The sequence below is a fragment of the Cydia strobilella genome, chromosome 23 (genome assembly GCF_947568885.1).
Source record: "Cydia strobilella chromosome 23, ilCydStro3.1, whole genome shotgun sequence".
NCBI lineage: Eukaryota > Metazoa > Arthropoda > Insecta > Lepidoptera > Tortricidae > Cydia > Cydia strobilella.
Window position 1 is genome coordinate 5622847 of NC_086063.1, and position 19925 is coordinate 5642771.

The following is a 19925-nucleotide window of genomic DNA, read 5'->3' on the forward strand; positions in this document are numbered from 1 at the left end:
AAAAAAAAACAAGCTGGCATCAAGTACATCTCGGACTCTACTCTTACTAATCTGTCAAAGTCAATTTGAAAGCTTTGACATAATGTTTGACATTGACACGTCTATGAAGTTTCTTCGCATAGTTCGCATTTTCTTCCGTATTCGCTTTGTTTACTTTCAGCAAGCAAGTCGGCTAGACCTACACAGTTCGGCCCGGTTTGAATTGTTAATGCATTCGTTTTTTCAGCGTTGCACATTATTTTTTACTAATAATACTGTACACGTTTATCCTTACATTAACAAAATGTCTCTAGACATCGCAGCAATTGGTGCTCAGAAAGTTAAAGGAATTCCAAGCGGGGAAGTAAGTTTTTCAATTATATCCATTTTAAGTTTTTCAACTGTAATTAGCTAGAAATACTTGCTTGTGTGTTATGGTTTAAAAAGGTTTTGTTATATTTTAGAGGCATAATTAAGACTTATCAAAGTCCGTTATTTATTTTTTCTTTTACGCCGCAGACCGACAAACCGGTTAGGCAAAGGTACCTATTGTTGGTTCATCCACAAATACCTTACATGATTCATGATGTTAGTCAATTAAGTTGTGTAATTGATGCCAAGACTGCTGATTAGAATGCAAGTAGTAGTAGTAATGGACTAGTAATTGTGTTAGAAGTACCTAAACTTCCTTGTATCTATGTATACAGGGAAAGTAGGTACAGTAGGGTCTCGATAATCTGTACACTGGCTAATCCGAATGTTGCTGTAATCCAAACTGCCGAGTGACCCCTTTCTTTAATTTTCATTTTCATTTTTTTTTAATTATGTTTTGTTAAATTACTTTGTTAATAAGTTTTTTGTTTTGAAATCTCATTATATTATATTTTCTCAGAATATACTCATGTTTTAAACCTAACATACTATCATTTGAATGCTCGGTGACTCCGAACAGGGGTTGTTTTTTAAGTATGATGGATTATTGAGGCCCTACTGTATGTATATGTATGTACTTGTAATGTATGGTATTAACTGATTAAAAAATTCCATAGTCACTAAATCAGTGAAAAAAAGACCAATTATTTTTATCATGATTTTATCTTCTAACGCTATTAGATTAATTTTTAGTAGTAGGTATGCCTAAAATCTATTTGAAAAAATCAATCTATAGATATGTTACAAAGTATGATAAGTTTCAGATTTTTCTAAATTAAACTGATAGAAATGTACTAAAGTAAAATAACAAAATAGTCAAAACAGTGATCATTGTTCTTACTGCACATTGAAAAAAACCTTGTATGGAACATAATTATTTGATAGAGTAGTAGGTAAGATTCCAGCCCTACACCCCAGCAGGTGGTAACAGGAAATGAAGAAGAAGAGAAGAAGAGTAGGTAACTAGGTAATTATAGAGAACTAGCTTTTGCCCACGACTTTGTCTGCATGGAGTTAGTAATTTGGGTAGCATATTTTTTATCCAATCTGCTTTTTATCGATTCCCCATACAAACTTCACAACCACAGCAAATTTAAAAAAATATAGGCGCAAAAGGTTGACCTCCCATAGAAAATTTTAATTTCGCGCCTGTACTGTACACAGCATTAAAATTAGTTTTAAAGTAGTAGAGTAGTATTTTTTTTTCATGGTAACTACCATGCTGTGCAAGTGTTATTTATACGTCATAATTTCATAGAAGTTTGACGTTCAAAATCGTTGCAGACATGTCTTGGTCTAACTCTACTCCCTTATACTTGTAATGTACATGATACTTATTAATAGCCCCCGTTTAGTATATTCTGGCAGAATGGTAACTACGGAACCCTACACTGAGATTTTTTATTTATTTTGTTGTTGTTTTTTTTTTCCGTCAGATTTCGATTATATTTTGGTGGAGATTTTCTATTCTGTACAATAAAAGCACAATTTCAACGTAAGTTCCAAAAAAAATTCAACGGATAATTACATACATTTTTTTGTCTCATTTTGGGATTTCGTATTTATTCTGCCCAGAATGGAGCTCTTCAATCTAGTAAAATTTTATCCAAATCTAACGGTTTTTTTTAGAACAAAATAAAAATCTTTAACCTTTCGATCATGATGGGTTTGGGAGAGATTTACTTAGTTGGGTGCTATTGTGGTATAGAACAGTGGTTCCCAAAGTTGACTGGGCTCCGGCCCACCTAACAAAAACTGCCAAATTCGAGACCAACCTCTTGGCCGTCTTAAAAAGGAGGGCATAAAATATTATTGGTAACGCTCAGATGCCTTAGAGTTTCAGGGCCCACTCAATATTCGCTCGCGACCCACCAATGGGTCGCGACCCATAGTTTGGGAAATGCTACATACCTACATAATCAATGGCGCAGCGACCCATGAGTCTTGGCCTCCGACACGAGTATAAACGCCAGTTGTCTCGAATCTCGATCCTGCGCAATCTCCCGCCAGTTATCGGCTTAAGGGTCCCCGGCAAGCTCGGTTCTCCATACTCACGTAGTTACGCTCTCATTTTAAAACGAGTAGCTAGTTTGCTCTGGAACTTTGTACTTACAATAGGATAAGGTATACCTAGGTCTGTAATTCGTTTATGTAGCTTCAGATACCATAGTTAAAAAAATACGGCGAATTTAAGTTTTTCATACAAAACTTGTTTTTGCTCTATTTCGTAAACTGGAGCTATATAAACTAATTACAGACCTATATACTTGTCATTGTATGTGCAAAGTTTCATTACAATCCAACAGGTAGTTTTAAAATGAGAACGAAACGAAACTACGTTTGTATGGGAAGGTGAAATTCGGCCGTGCTTGCCGGGGACTCTTAAAGATCGCGCAAGTGCGCTTCAACCTGGGGCGATGAGGTTCAAGCCCTGGGAAATGCTGGTATAGAATAGTATCTTTTCAGTCCGTGGAGATGAAGAGTTTCTGGCAGGACCAGAACACGGTGATCATCTTCTTCAGACGCTGGGGCTGCGTGTTCTGCCGGCTCTGGGCAAAAGAAGTAAGTGTAATAGGGTTTGTATTGAGGATCAAATGTCTGTATGGGACCCATTGTTTTAAAGCAATACAAAAGTCACAAATGATGGTCAAAATCTGGCACCCGCACTTTACTGACGAAACGCCAACGCCACTAACAAAAAAAAAATATAGCCACAACCGAATACAGAACCTCCTCCTTCTATGAAATTGAAGTCGGTTAAAAATGGCTATACATCGTGACGTCAACATGTAACGTCGCTATTGCTTAGAAGCCGTTTCGATGTATGAAAACAAGGAAATTGCGATTCTGTCGGTGAAATATTGCGTTTTTGTATATTGTTGCTATACAATATATATTTTTTATAAAATGTAAGGAATCGAATTGTACCATTATTTTTTTTCTATTTAATTTTTATAAACAGGTCTTGTATTTTTTTTAATTTCCATATATTTTTTAAGTTTTCAATATATTGTGATAAATTGCTTATTTTCTTTCTCTTTAACTAGATTCAGTTTTAAAATTCAACATGTGTTACTAGAATTAATAGAACCCTATTAATAGAATTGACAGTTGAAAAGTTGAAAAGCCAGGTTTCAGAAGTTAATTAATTTTTTATTCATTTTATTTTGTCTTTACCTTAATGAGAAAAACCGGCCAAGTGCCTGTCGGACCATGGATACAGTAGGGCACTGGGCAGCCATTCTGAAAGTGTGCCACGCGGACCCCTAGGGCTCGGCGAGGCCTATGTGGGGCTCCGCGAGAAATAACGAAAAAAAAAACAATAACCAGCTCTTCTATGTCTAGTCCACAGTTCAATAGTGACGAACGAACGTTTTTAATTTGGGGTTTAGTCAAATATTTCGCTTTCCAAAAGGGTTCCGTCGTCAAAAAGTTTGAGAACCGCTGCTGTGGGGTTCCGAATCTTCCGAACCTTCATACTATACAAGCCGCCATGTACCTAAGCTATTATTTTCATTACTAGTGCTTATTTATGGTTTTTCGTTATTTTAGCTGGCTGAAATAGCCCCAGTTCTGAAGAAGCATGACATCAAGCTGGTTGGAGTGGGGGTGGAAGAGGTGGGATCCAAGGAGTTCGTCGATGGAAACTTCTTTGATGGAGGTATTTTTTTCTTGCCTGGTCAGAAAATAGTACATTACGATGCTAGTGCGGAAAGTATGTCATTACTTCACGAGTACCGAGATATCGCCTACGGCTCGTGGCAAGACTCGAAACGAGTGAAGAATGACATTTCCGCACGTGTATCGAACGACGTTTTTTAATACAGTTGCGAAAAAATAATAAAAACAACAAGTAAGGAATAAAAACTTTGGAAACTTAAAACGCCTCTTAGTAGTTAGTAAAAGTAAGAAAAAACGCCTCTTCTTTGACAGGCGTTTCGGCAGCTATTCCTACCTCTACCTTCCAAAGCTCTTCCGTTCCATTCAGATAACTTACTAAGAACGGTTTTTCAATATTCAATTTTAAAAAATAAACGTGTTATAATGATGATGAGGTTATTAATTAAATTATGAAATATGTATGTTTTTCGTATTCTTACATTAACAGTAATAGGTTTTTATGTTGATTACGACGTTTAAAGGAAACTAATATTAACACTCATCAATAAGTAGTCATGAATTGGAACAAGTATAAATTTAAAAAAATTGGAAAAGTAAAAAGCACTAGTTCGCGAAAACCAACTTTTCGCACGCTAAACAGCTACGTAGCACCTAGCACTTTTTAAACCACTGTATAAAAAAAATATTAATAGTACATTGAACAGAAGATCTACTGTTGAAGGTAACGAACCGATCCGTTGTTTTTTATGGTTTCGTACCCAAAGGGTAAAAACGGGACCCTACTTTTCCACTGTCCGTCTGTCCATCTCTCCGTCTGTCTGTCACCAGGCTGTACCTCATGAACCGTGACAGCTAGACAGCTGAAATTTTCACAGATGATGTATGTGTGTTGCCGCTATAACAACAAATACTAAAAAGTACGGAACCCTCGGTGCGCGAGTCCGACACGCACTTGGCCAGTTTTTTTTTCTTGTTTCAGCCTGGTCAGAAAAAAATAATAGTACATTCCCAAACCACCACTATACAGCCACTTTTTAAACGACATTGTTGCTTTGGCACGCGCTCAGACACGGTAGCCACCGCTCACAAAAAAGAAACAATGGCTTTTGTTTAACGGATTAGGGTTTTAGGCGTTAAAATCATTTGAGAAGATTCATACTATATCTACTTATGATATTGCAACTTCAATTTTTTTTCCATCTTTAGAAAACACTTAAGTACACATTAAACACTAATTTATAACCCTATAATTTATGATTGTGTTGTGTGTTGTTGTGTTGTGTTCCTAGCGTGAGACGTAATCTAGTGCAGAGATATTTTGAGTCTTTGGAGTGAGCGTGTTGTCGCCTTCTTGAATGCCTATACTAATTACTTTATTACTCTCTTTTTTTTCTTGCCTTTTGCTAAGTTAATTTGTATTTTAGTTACTCCCTTATTAGTTATCATTTGTATACGCTATGTTTACATATGTGGCTGCGACAGTGCGCAACCTTAGTATAGTACCTATTAGTTTGTATCATGTCACTACCTGTGAGTTCCTATAATTGGCTTCCTGTATCAACTATAATTTTTATGTTAATGTCACAGCTGTTGGATCTCCAAATAAATAAAATAAAATAAAATAAAAATAACTTTCAAATATATTTTTTAACAAGAGCCATGATTACGATAACTTACTTTTACTGTTAAAGACTATTAGCTATGTTTCTTTAAAGAAGTTTCGATCGGTTAAAAGTGGATACTAAGTAAAGCATTTTCGACTTTCCGCCATTGACATAGAGTTTAATTCACGTAACTTGTTGTATGGAAAAAGATTTCACAGAACGAAACCTATAGACATATGAAATTAGGGTAAACTGCACAATGATTGGCCTTTTACACAATTTTCACATTACCAGCCTTGAAGTGCCCTATTTTAGAATGAAAATGACCAATCAAGTTTGAAGACCAATCATATGGTTAGTCGCTTTTAAATATTAAAATGTTCTAGGTCACTTTGTATTGACATTTCTTATTTTTCAAGGGCATATCACGGTTAGCTCATGTTTATCTTTAGTTGAGCGGAAAATATTTTTTATTATTGTATTATTGCACGTAACAATGATAAATTGGTCAATCAACCTATCATTATATAAATATGTGTTACTAGCTTCTGCCCGTCGTCTGTCCGTCGGACTCGCGCACCGAGGGTTCCGTACTTTTTTAGTATTCAGATTCAGATTCAGATGTTTTATTGGTAAAAGGCAGTCATTTTACAAGTCAATAATTTACATAACACATTTTGGGTAGGTACTAACTAATTATTGTTACATATTTATATTAATATTATAAATTTACATTAATTTCATTATTATATATTTACATTCATTTAATTATTATATATTTATATCTATAATTAATTACTTGTAATTCGTTTGGATTAGTGATGATATCTACTTTACGATTTGAAAAAATCATCAGTGCTATAAAAGGCCATGCTTAGGAGATATTGTTTAAGTTTTCTAAGAAAGATTGCATCACTTGGTGAATTTTTTATATCTGCCGGAAGAGCATTATAGATTTTAACGCCAAATACGGCGAGCGACTTGCGTGTCTTGGCCAGGCGCGCGCGCGGCGCGAGCAGCAGGTGCGGGCGGCGGCGCGCGGCGCAGCCAAGACGCTGCGCGCTGCTCATGTATGAGCTTAGATTCAGTCTGACGTACTTGCAAGCCTCAAGGATGTAAATGCTATGCAAAGTTAAGATTTTGAGTTTTTTAAATAATTCTTGTGCCGGGTAATCAGCAGGTTTATAGTATTTGTTGTTATAGCGGCATTTGCGGCGACAAATATACATCATCTGTGAAAATTTCAACTGTCTAGCTATCACGGTTCATGAGATACAGCCTGGTGACAGACAGACGGACAGCGGAGTCTTAGTAATAGGGTCCCGTTTTTACCGTTTGGGTACGGAACCCTAAAAACTATCCCATATCCTTCCTCGGGCCTCAAACCATCTCTACACAATTGTTCATCTAAATCGGTTCAGCAATTTAAGCGTGAAGAGTTAACAGACAGACAGAGTTACTTTAGCATTTATAATATTACTAGCTTTTGCCCGCGGCTTCGTCTACGTGGAGTTAGTAATTTGGGTAAGTAGCTTATTTTTTCTCCAATCTGCTTTTTATCGATTCCCCATACAAACTTCCTACCCCCCCCCTTTCACCCCCTTAAAGGATGACTTCTGGGATAATAAAAACTACCCTATGTCCTTCTCCGGGACTCAAACTATCTTGATACCAAATTCCAACTAAATCGGTTCAGCGGTTTAAGCGTGAAGAGGTAACAGACAGACAGACTGCTTTCTAGAAGGAAAGACTTAAGTAACAAGATAGTACCTAGGCTGCATATTGTTAAGCACGCTACATGCTACCAGTCGATCTACCTTTTTAATAAGCTGCCAATTGAGTTTAAACAGATACTCAACAGCAATATTTTTAAAGCGATACTCAGAAGTTTTCTTTTAAAAAAGGCATATTATTCTGTAACCGAATTCGTAGCAGATGGTAACATTTAGTCAAATTTGTTATTATTAAAAATGATTGACATTTTATTAATTGTATCTTATTGTTTTTATTTTCCTTTCATATGAACTGACTGCTAGTTTTAGAATTTTATTTTATTGAATGTTATTTTTAATTTTGTAAATATCTGTTATTCAAACACGATGTATGTTGTAAATGAATGAATAAATTAATGACACACTTTCGCATTTATAATATTAGTAGGGATTACTTGGGATGCCAACTAATAAGACGAATAATCTATAGGTAGTGTAAAGTATTGTAGTCGCAGGTTTGACAGCTGACAAGTAGATGGCGTTGTACGGCCACAGTATGTGATAATTAGATTATCATATCAAGAAACTCTGTCTTTCGCCTCTTCACGCTTAAACCGCTGAACCGATTAAGATGAAATTTGGTATTGAGATAATTTATCGTCGCATTTCATCGCATTTAAGGCCGGAGAAAGGGCATAGGATAGTTTTTATCAATCAGCATCATTGTCCCACGCAGACGAAGCCGCGGGTAAAAGCTAGTAAAGTTCATAAAATGCAATATTTATTTGATATGGAACGACACCTTATAAATACGATGATTGATGGACGGTCGCCAGTCTTCGGAAATAGTCGCAAATATTTATCGCTGGCACAGAATAAATAATAGTACTGCCGTACAGAAAGGAAATTTCCTACAAACCCGACGTTTGACAGCGGTTCGGGGTCGAATCATGCTGTCCCTTTCTTTATGACACTATCCCTTTCGGCTGTTTAGGGTTGTCAAAATTCAAGTCATTATCTTATCTGTCGTGCACGCAAAGGGACGTCAAGTTGTGCCAACCCTAATAATTGCTCGGAGCAATGCTGAGCCGAACGGAGCCGTGTTTGGCCGAAACGAGGAGTTTCGCACCCCTGTCGCTGGGTACTGTATGTACAGTCGCCATCAGATATATCGGAGTGGCCAAGGTGTTCAGAATATCTGAACACGCGCTCTAACGCCTTGACAATAGAGGCGTGTTCAGATATTTGTGAGCCCCTTGACCGCTCAGATATATCTGATGGCGACTGTACTGGGGACACACGTTCACTGAGAAACGAAACGCTATTTGTCTCTATCGCACTAATATGGAAGAATGATAGATAGATAATAGCGTTTCGTTTTCTTAGGCCCCCTGATGTGCCGTGGAAAAAATTACGAAAAATCGAAATTTCCACAACGAAAAATTTCAGAAACTTCACATATTTTTGTGTGGAGATCGAAATTCCCAAAATAAAAGGTCCTTTATTTCCCGTGACATTTTCCTGAAATTTCCGTGTACTTTTCCAACTTTTTAGAAACTTTCCGCAACTTGTACCTACAGTCAGCTGCAGAGAGAGAGAGAGAGAGAGAGAAAGAGAGTCGACCCCCCCCCCCCTGCAAACAAATATATGCAGGGGGTCAGTTATCTCTGCAACTGACAGTAAATCTGCTACACTAATGTGAATTTCTGTAAATTCTAGACCTGTACTACGTGGAAGACATGTCGACCTACCGGAACCTGGGCTTCAAGCGGTTCAACACCATCAGCATCTTAACCTCGCTGTTTTGGAAGCAGTCGAGAGATGCCATCTCTAAGGGGAAGAGCATGGGTGAGTTTATTGTAAATGCCAGACCTACGTAGACCTGTCGACCTTTTGGTTGGGCTTCAACTGGTTCAACACCATCAGCATCTTAACCTCGCTCGTCGAGAGATGCCATCTCTAAGGGGAAGAGCATGGGTGAGTTTATTGTAAATGCCAGACCTGTCGACTTATCGGTAGGGCTTCAAGCGGTTTAACGCCGTGAGCATCCTAACCTCGCTGTTTTGGAAGCAGTCGAGAGATGCCATCTCTAAGGGGAAGAGCATGCACTTTTAAGAAGTTAATGAAATGAAATGAAAAATCAAGTAATCCCCAGAATCGAATAAATGTTTGATGTTAAATGTTTGAAGTTCAACATGCAGCGATGTCATTCGTGATTAAATAGAACTGCGGTAATAACGTAGAACACAATAGCGGTAATAACCGTTAAAAACGTAGCAATTAGATGGAACATTTCTGTTATTTTAACGAATATAGGCGAACACACGTAGTGTTTAGTATTTGTATTGTAAACTAAAAGTTAAAATAAATAACCAACCAGGTATCCGAACCGACACGGTCGGCGACGGACTTCAAAATGGCGGCGCTATAATTTTACAAAATGGCCGACTATCGCTCTACTTCGTGCAAAGCGGCCCGGCCGACCATTTACCGAATTCGGACGTTCTTAAGGTTATTTTAATATTTATAAGAGGAAAGTGGACTACCGCTTCTCCATACAATAGTAGTCTCATTTTTTTTTCTCTAGGTGGCATTATGGAAACTACTTTAACACTTGCTATGAGCCTTCGTTTAACTTATAAGTGTTCTATCAGCTTAAAAAATAGGATTTCAATTTGTTTTTCGCACCTAGTTATTACTTAAAATAATTAAAAATTCGAAAAAATCGAATAGGCATAGCTATGTTTTCGAATAGCAATCGAATATCCGTGGTTAATTTACATCAAATTGTGTATAACTAATTTCCACGATGTCAATATCCAAAGAGGAAAGTGGGTGCGTCTGTATATAGAAGCGATAATCCACTTTCCTTTTTAAAGTAGATTTGTTGTTTAGATCTTGGCGGGGATCTGAAGGGGGATTGGGTGCAAACTGGAGGGGCATTGTTGGTCAAAAAGGGGGGAGAGGTGGTGAAGCATTTCGTTCAGACGGGGCCGGCGGAACATTATCCGAATAAGGATATTTTGCAGGTATGCCGTAATGTTCCTTTCTTTTCCTTATTTAGATACCTATCTAGTTGAATTCTTAATACGATTTAAATCGTATTTTGTTAGGCATTATTATATGATATGAAAGTTACCTATTAGAAAGTTGACCCATAGAATCAGTAATACATCGCCATTCAGGGCCATCGATCTATCTAAGGAGCCAAGATACTCATAAACATCTGAACACGCCTCTATTTTCAGCGCGTTGGAGGGGATGTTTAGATATTTTTGAGCACAGTGGCTGAGACCTATACATTCGCCATCAGATATATCGGAGCGGCAAAGGTGTTTACAAATATCTGAACAAAGCTTCTATTATCAAGACATTAACGTGCATGTTCATACATTATTCAGCACTTTCGCAGCTTCGATATATCTCATGGCGACTGTACAAGTTATTGTTGCCGCAAATTACCAAAGCCGCGACATCCATATAACACCAGCGTACCTGTTTTTAAACATGGCCACCTACTCATTCAGTTGACGAAGAAAAAGCATTATAACCTACCATCAGGGTGCCCAATGGACATGCTTAATACGTCACTGTAACGCAGCGTACTACGTAGGCGAACAACACGCGAACGCGAAGCGAAGCGATGCGGCGCGGTGTGAATCAATCCTTTGATACCTATAGAAGTGTCCTACGTGGGCGATTTCGTTGCCGCGAACGCCGTGGGCCCGCCGTGCCGCTTCGCGTTCGTGAGTTGTTCGCTTACGTAAGACGCTGCGTTAGACGCATTGTCTCGCTATCACTCTTCCATATTAGTACGATGGAGACAGCATTTCGTTTCGTTTCCCTGTGATAGATGTAGCATTGCAGAATGAAATTAAATGAATTTAACACAGATAAATTGTAATAAGTTCTCTTAGCTTAAATAAATAAATTGTCAATTTGAAATATATTTTCAGGCGTTTGGTTTGGAGCACGAGTACAACCCAGAGACCATGGCAAACAAGAAACCAGATGCGAATGCTTGCCCGGTACGTTTTTTTAAATAACTAAGTAATATTTAACTAGGGGGGTTATCACACTGGTTGCCATTCGCACGCTGCGTCGCTATAATCTTTATATTTTCAGGCAACTATTGGCCTGGCATACATATTATTATAAATTATATCCTGAAACTTCTGCAACCCTGTTCTTCGGCCGCCGCTTAGACTTGGACACAGCAGGCGGCTTAGCACTTATAATACGTGCATAGCGTTGTCCCGCTCAGACATCGGAGCGACGTGCGAATCGGATCCAGAGTGGCGCCTAACTATTGCCAATCGCAAAATAATGTTGTTTGAGTCGTTTGTAACTAAAAGTAGTTCGGTCATTGGGGACAAGGGGACCTAAATCAATATTTTTTTTTATATTAGCTTTAGTTTGTAGATATAATAGTATACGCAGCCAAATAACACTATACCCTACTCATAGCGTTGTGTTCCTGCCGGTGTTGTATTGCAATTTTTGACATGTGTTTTTGACATTAAAGATTGATTGATTGATTTGGTGAGTAAGGTTGCGAGAGCTCAACGAGGGTGCGGAGTGTTAAGGTCGGCAACGTGCATGTAACACCTCTGGAGTTGCAGGCGTACATAGGCTATGGTCACCGCTTACCATCAGGCGGGCCGTATGCTTGTTTGTCACCAACGTAGTATAAATAAAATAACCAGCTATAGTATAATTTACTAAGTATTTTAAATAATATTGCTTGATGTTTTAAGTTTTAATAGATGTCATCCAATGGTTTAAGTTTTAAATGTCATCCAAATTAAAAGTACACAAGAAACACAATACAGTAGTTAGACTTCTTAATCACCATATACAAACTTTCCGTTTTTCAGACAGAGGCGAAATCCTAACTTCTGGCAGAAGCTGCACTCTATATGGGCGGAGCGTCGTTGCAAGCGAAGGATTAATTTAACACAATAGTTACACGTTTTGGTTAGTACTAAAAATATGCAAACTATCACATATATACTTCTGAATATTCACCAAATACTCGGTTACTTACGTACACAGTATTAGCATTCTGCCGCTATACTTACTCAACCTCGTATCTGCAACACTCATTTGATGACAAAAACACCCGTATTCCGAATGAAAGAAAAGCGACATTTCCATAAAATGATTGTTGTAGATATGAGGTTGAGTAAGTATAGCGACGATTCGGTGCTCCAGTCAGATCCAACAAAACGGACCGAAACATGTCGAGCGTTTATTCGACTTAATAGTACGTGAGTAAATAATTTTAATATGTTTGAGTCTCACGGGAGTTTTATAGTTGAATTTACACTCAAATTAGTAGTTGTTAAAAGAAAGGTAAATTAACAGTTACGCTTCAAATTCTACGCATTCTCAATAGTTCATTATTTTACAAACAAAATAAATATTTTTCATGGTAAATAAACACATGAGACGGAATTGTCAAAGCGTGAAATTTTAATTGCAATGTCATATAGTACGTAGAAACGTTGAAACGTAATTAAACTACGTCATATAATATATATTATCAACGTTTTGAATTATTATAGTATTTTTATATTTCGTAGGCTGGTATAAAAAAGGAATATGTTAAAGAATTAGGGCTATGTGAAATAAATTTTCTTAAGGGTGATTGGGTCATAAATATTGGTTTACCAAAATGCTTGAAGGCTTAAGGCTGTGTGTAAATGATTAAATGGATGACTGGCCTTAATGTTGACTGGATGAAAAATGTTAAGATTTATAAATTGTTTAAATATTTAAGGCTTAAAATTATTGAAGACTATGGGAAATATATTCAATTAAGGTAAGAAGAAAAATATATAAAAAGGTTTGTCCAGGCATGTAAGTTGTAAGTTACGAGTGTATTTTTAATCAGAATTGTTGCCTATTGTTGTGGGCTATAACGTAAAAAAAGAACTGGGAAAACCCAGTACAAGAAAGTTCTGAGATTAAAATTTAGTTGAACATATTCGTATTACTGTTAAAAATATGTTAAAATTTGTAAGCATGATGTGTTAATAATTAAATAATTGTTAAAATATATCATGACAAAAATGTATATTTTGTTTTAAAAATAAAACGAATCTAAATGATACTTACATGTTTATTTTTTGATTACCTTTCAAGGTAACGGTTTTATTAACTTGCAAATCTTGCAAGTTAGATTTGACCCACTTTCCGGTTTCCGATGAAGCTGAAAATTTGCATACATATGTAAGTCGGGTAAACATGCAATATTATGATACCTTCGAGCTGATTTGATGATGGAGACAGGAGGGAGAAACTCTGTGATAAAACTACGCAACCTAATTGTGTTTGGGGTTTTTAGAATAGTCTCAATGAATATTAGTTACCTGTGGAAAGAAAAGTACACAGTCAGCGATAAAAGCTTGTACCAATAATGAAATTGTTGCCAAAAACTTATTTTTATCTTATTTATCATATTAGCATGTTAATTCTTTGACCGTCAAAGATGACAACTGACGACAGCGGCAGTGACGCGCGCGGCCTTAGCCCAATAGAGTCAAACCAAGAAAAGCTTTTATGTAAATATGACGTGTAAATAGCACTCTGCGTGTGCTGTCAAAATCTGCAGACTTTTCTTGATCTAACTCTATCAACTGCATGCCGACAAGTTTCAGGGTACCACAGAATAAATAATAGTACTATGTACAGAAAATTCACTCTCTAACAAAGCGCGTCTATTACGACAAATATGGCCGCTAGGTGGCGCAAGCGCGAGCAGGCGTTCGTTTCGTAGCGGTGCGCGGCGACTACTATGGCTAGACACCAACATTGGTGTGGGCCGCATGTACTTGTAGCGACGCGACGAAATCGCGGAGTGAGCCACGCCTGCCGGTACGTCACGATAGGCGTGGCGTTAAAAAGGTTAGAATAAATTAATGGTTACTAATATTGATTATTTTTATCTAGGTAAAAGCATAGAGTAACTTATACTAGAGCGGTACTGTCATAGTAAATTTTGTAACCCCAGTAAATTCACTGCCATCTGTCGACACACTTTAAAACTAGAAATGAAGATTTATAAAAATACGATAGAATGTATTTAAATATGGATAAATGATTTTTTTTTATTTGCATTAATTATTTTTATGATTTTGACCCATGTTCTTTCACTGATATGCGTTAAAATTGTTAAATAACAAACGAAACCGTCAACGCCATCTATACGACTGTAGGCCAAAACTAGTAGCGCCCTCTGAACGAGAATCAAATTTTCTTGATTTGCGAGGCACGTTTTTTCCTTAGACTGTATACATCTATTACGGAGTTATATCTATCTTTGGTAAAAGTCAGAGGAATGGGGTGGAGTCAGGAGGTCATTCCAAAAACTTAATCCTGGAATAATTTATTTTTAAATATGTACAATTGGTTTATCACTTTTATCAGATATTGTGACTAAGGTCCTACGAGGCTACCCACACATCAGTAGCGTAAACACTAAGCATTCTTCTTTTACCCGTCAAATTCGAAGATACTTTACATCCTCTATACGTCGGCCTTAGAAAATACAACGCCTGGTCTTCGTCAAGATATACAACATTATTTAAATTATCGAATACGAATTTCAAAGGTGTTCCACCATTACCACCAAACGCTCCTACACTTACTATTCTATCTATAGAATAATCTATTTTATAAATACCCGAAGTCGCAGTGTGCGCGAAATAAACATTTCCATTCCTATCTGTTGTTAAAAGATATATTTGATCAACTAAATCCTCAACTTCTTTAGAATCATGCTTCAAACGATATATAGTCGTGTTCGCCAAGAAATATATATCGCCATATTTATCTATCACAAAATCTTCTATCATATAAGACTTTAAACTAGAAATCGGTGATCCTTTTTTCTCTAAAACATTCAAGCCAGGTTCTGAATGAATATTGTAGTATAACTTATCTTTATATTGCATATGCCAAATTGTAGAATCTTTAAGTCCATGTAAGACTGTTGTATTTGAACCTGCAATATATTTGTAAATACCTTTAGGCCCAGACATATACAGATCTCCATTTGAGGCCACGGCGCGGGCAAATGAAAAAGAAATATTAGCAATCGCATATGCTATATCATTGTTCAGGTCATATGCTCCTGTGTGGTCTACATTATTTTTAACATAGTGAAAATATAGGATGTTGTTTTCCTTATTTCTATCCACAGCAAGTTGTCCAGTTATTTGGTAAGTATTTTCGCCTGTAGATGTCGCTTCTGTGCCGCCGAAGATTTTCGTCCTTTGGTAACACACTCCCATAAAACAGCTGTGGCATTTTGAGGTTTTCGCGATGATGGAAGATGTAAGTATTGAAAGGAGGAAGATGATCTTCATTTTTGAACCTGTGAAAGATAAAAACAAATTGTATTAATATTAATTATACATATTATTATATATATGTCGAACATAAAAACAGTCATCCAGACGCCACGTCACCGAAGTGTCAAAACTGAAATTAAACTTTATACATATGCATGTACGAGTAGGTCTAGCTCTGTGGTCTATGACCGATAAATCGGTCTTTGGCGTTGAGCCTACGGTGCGTTTATATCGGTCATTGGCGTCCAAAAGGTTAAGGCCTGATAAAATTTTAAATAAGAAACATATGACGAAAATAATAAACAATCGGCGCTCTGGTGGGTTGGCTGATTTCTAAATATTAGCTTACCTACATGATATGTGCGTAAGCCAGAGATGTGACTTATCTAAGAAGTATCTAAGATACAAGATACAAAATACGTATTTTCATCTTGTATTTGAAATACTTTAAAAAAATATATTTTGTATCTTGTAGTTCTTTAGATACATTCTTTTGGTATTTTAGTATTTTGTAAATACTTTTTGCTAAAATACTTATTCTATATAATTTCACAGTTTTATTTTAAAACGCATGCAGCGTGTTCGTGTTGTAACTTAACGCAGCTTTACATTTTCTATCAACTGAAAATTGTAACCATATTTTAATGTGAACCACAAAAAAAAATTGAAGTTCGCATGTTACCGTCTCGTTCAACTTAATATCATATATCGGAAGAGTGAAAGAGACTACACAGTGACAAGACGTGGCTTTTCCATTAGAGAAGGGTTACCTCCCTTACACGTAATGATCTATGATGGAATGTAGGGTAAGTACCTACTTACTTATATTAGGTATGTGTGCTTGCAAGGATACATTACCTTAAGCAAAGATAGATATAACTCCGTAATAGATGGATACAGTCTAAGGAAAAAACGTGCCTCGAAAATCAAGAAAATTTAATTCTCGATCAGTTAACAATTTTATCGCATATCAGTAAAAGAACATGGGTCAAAATAATATAGAAATAATTAATGCAAATATTGCAAATAAAAAAAAACATTTATCCATATTTGGATATTTTTAGTTTTAATCGTGTGTCGACAGGTGGCAGTGAATTTACTGTGGCTTCAAAATTTACTATGACAGTACCGCTCTATCCTAATATATTCCTCTTTGCCTTTAAATATTTTAGTTAGTTTTTGACTGCAAATTAATTAGGTACATTCTATAAAATTACAATGAAATAGTGACATTTGAACCCAATTCACTTGATTATCGTAAATCGTAACATTGTCGAGGTATTCTGAATTCTGATGCAACAGTCATGTATACACACATTGATAAGTGTTTCAGGAAATAATTAATCAAAATACTAATTTCAATAACATCTACACAAATAAGATAATATCTTATTAGTACCTACTGTCCGCGCGCCAATTCCGTGCATTCGGAGGTCGAGGAAGTGGGGGGGGGGGGTGCGCCGCGCCCGTACGTACAAAATGACACCAGTGACCATCACTCTGTCATGACGCCCAACATTCCTAACATTCCACAGCCGTGCATGGAATTCGCGCGCGGACAGTGACCTACAAATGGGGTTGACAACTGTTAAGAGGAAAGGGGACGGCCGCTTCTTCATACAAACGTAGTCCCCATTTTCCTCTCTGGATATTGACATTATGGAAAATATTTTTACAGTATAATTTGATGTATGTTAACCATAGCTATGGCTCTACGTTTGTGTTTTTTAGGGTTCCGTACCAAAGGGTAAAAAAGGGACCCTATTACTAAGACTCCGCTGTCCGTCTGTCTGTCACCAGGCTGTATTTCATGAACCGTAATAGCTAGACAGTTGAAATTATCACAGATGATGTATTTCTGTTGCCGCTATAATAACAAATAATATCACTATAATATCTCATGGACCGATGAAGTTGAAATTTTTACAGATGATGTATTTCTGTTGCCGCTATAACAACAAATACTAAAAAGTACGGAACCTCGGTGGGCGAGTCCGACTCGCACTTGGCCGGTTTTTTTTTACTTTACGACACGACAGTTTAATTTCGAAGAATTGTAAATAATAGTTATGTACTCACCCAGTACGCAGTGTACAAGTTTCGACGACCGACTGACTGTTTTGTTTATTATGTTATAATAGTTTATCTGTTGACCGCGGGTCAGTGTTATCAAATAAACGAGATAAGCGTAATAAGTATTATATGATGATTACTTATCTTTCCGTGTGAATGTTGCTATGGATCTAAACATTGCTGGGTCCAGAGGAAGACGAAGACCGAAGATGAGATGGGCAGATACCATAGCAAAAGACATGAGGGCCTGCGACGTTTCAGTAGACGACACGTCCGATCGTGCGAAGTGGAGAGAAAAGACAAGAAAAGCAGACCCCACAATCAGATGGGAATAATAATGCTAAGGAGAGAGAGAGACTTATCTTTCCGTGTATAAAATTAACGATTTGCTATACTTTACTACTATATCTAATATTACTAGACTACTACTATTATACTGACTAGACTATTAAGTAAATTAATCCATCTTAAAACAACGTAAGAAGAAACCGGCCAAGTGCGAGTCGGACTCACCTACCGAGGGTTCCGTACTTTTTAGTATTTGTTGTTATAGCGGCAACAGAAATAATCATCTGTGAAAATTTCAACTTCATCGGTCCATGAGATACAGCCTGCTGACAGACAGACGGACAGACAGACACTGGAGTCTTAGTAATAGGGTCCCGTTATTACCCTTTGGGTACGAAACCCTAACAAGTTTAGTGAAAAGTCACAGTAAAAGGGTACTAAGTGCGTTGCCGGCCTATAAGATATGAGTAGGTACGCTCTTTTCTTGAAGATGTGAAGATCTTAACGGCCCGGAAATATCGCGGGTGACAGTTCATTTTAGCTGTGTGAGTATAACCACAGAAATAAATATACCATAGAAGACGCGTCTACTTACTACTTGCTTACTTAAAAAGTTAAAATGCATCTACTTCGCGTGTCCGAACCCCGACCAAACGTCGAGGTTGACCGTCGCTCTTTACAGTCCACGCCGCCATTTGTTGCAGCCGGACGTCCGTGAAAACTTAAAAAATGCTTCGTTACTTGATAATTAACTGCAACAGCCCAAAAATTGCGAGCACCCAAAGGCAAAAACATATTTCCTATCACAGATAAGTAATTTTAAAATTATATTATGCGTAAATTTTGTATGAAAAAGTCGACAAGCTTGGTTTTAATACAAATCGTGGTATTTGCGTCATCTAGCATATATTTTAAATCTGTGAGTATGACGGACAAAAACCAGCCCCTATACGAGTTTGTGGGAGAGATTTAAGAATCACTTAAAGCGTACAAACATCTTGCTGTGAATCAATTTAGTTTTTCCATAGGAAATTTGCCAATTGTCGTATATTTTTCCTGTTGTTGTATTTTGTAGATTGCAGCCACATATACGTGAAATTCTGCAAGGGCTAACCGAAGGTCGTCTATTACAATGCGCCGGCCGTCGGGGCCGCGCTGCGGCGCGTGCGACATTTGCATACGCTTGGTCAGAATGATGCTAAATACCTTTAACATGCAATTATAGTAGGAGCGAGATAATTTTGCACGGAATTTGTGGCACAGTGTGGCAGTGCCATTGTAAATGACAAATTTTCATAGAAACTTGACGTTTACGCGGATGGGTCCACACTTTGTCATTGCAAAGGTTGGTCCGACTCTGTTATTATTTTTGATCGTGTCATTGTTTTGGATTCGGTACTACTAAATACGTGAAAATACCTAAATACCTACAACTGTTAAGATCCTTTTTGAGATAGGTACTATTCCTTTTAAATTTCCTCTTAGGTATCCTTTTAAATTAAGAATCTTTGTACATTTATATTTCAAGTCAGAATTTGAGGCTACGTAATTTCGCTAATGATCACAATTCAAAGAATTGTTTTCTTAGAATCAAATGATTAGGTACCTAATGAATAGAACATTTTATTCCATTTTTGTTTAGCCATACATAAGTTGGTACAGTGGTACATATTTCATCCCTTAGTGAAATCATAATAATAATATAGGCATTTACGATCGGGATCGGTCTATCATCACTGACAGGACTATTGTAGCCAATAAGCCTGACATCGTGATGATAGACCGATCGCAGCGCCGGGCTGTGCTCGTCGACGTCACCATCCCCCATGATGAGAATCTCGTGAAGGCCGAGAAGGACA

At 37.1% G+C, this 19925-nt stretch overlaps 2 protein-coding genes across 3 annotated transcripts; one reads left to right on the forward strand and one right to left on the reverse strand.

Annotated features, from left to right (window-relative positions):
• The first annotated feature begins 129 nt into the window (after positions 1-129).
• LOC134751891 (prostamide/prostaglandin F synthase-like) lies at positions 130-13459 on the forward strand. Of its 2 annotated transcripts, none has more exons than XM_063687438.1 (7): positions 130-343; positions 2878-2973; positions 3964-4072; positions 9068-9196; positions 10244-10377; positions 11305-11376; positions 12230-13459. In XM_063687438.1, exons 1-7 carry the CDS (start codon positions 209-211, stop codon positions 12311-12313), a joined length of 759 nt encoding a protein of 252 aa, XP_063543508.1. In that variant the 5' UTR covers positions 130-208; the 3' UTR covers positions 12314-13459. The 2 variants fall into 2 exon arrangements, with proteins under 2 accessions (XP_063543508.1, XP_063543509.1); XM_063687439.1 differs by having other exon boundaries at positions 134-343; positions 12226-13459.
• A 1252-nt stretch (positions 13460-14711) lies between these two features.
• On the reverse strand, positions 14712-17808 carry LOC134751855 (uncharacterized). The gene is made up of 2 exons (XM_063687359.1): positions 17785-17808; positions 14712-15728 (listed from the first exon to the last, which is right to left on the reverse strand). Exon 2 carries the CDS (start codon positions 15718-15720, stop codon positions 14797-14799), a length of 924 nt encoding a protein of 307 aa, XP_063543429.1. The 5' UTR covers positions 15721-15728; positions 17785-17808; the 3' UTR covers positions 14712-14796.
• Between the last annotated feature and the right edge of the window lie 2117 nt (positions 17809-19925).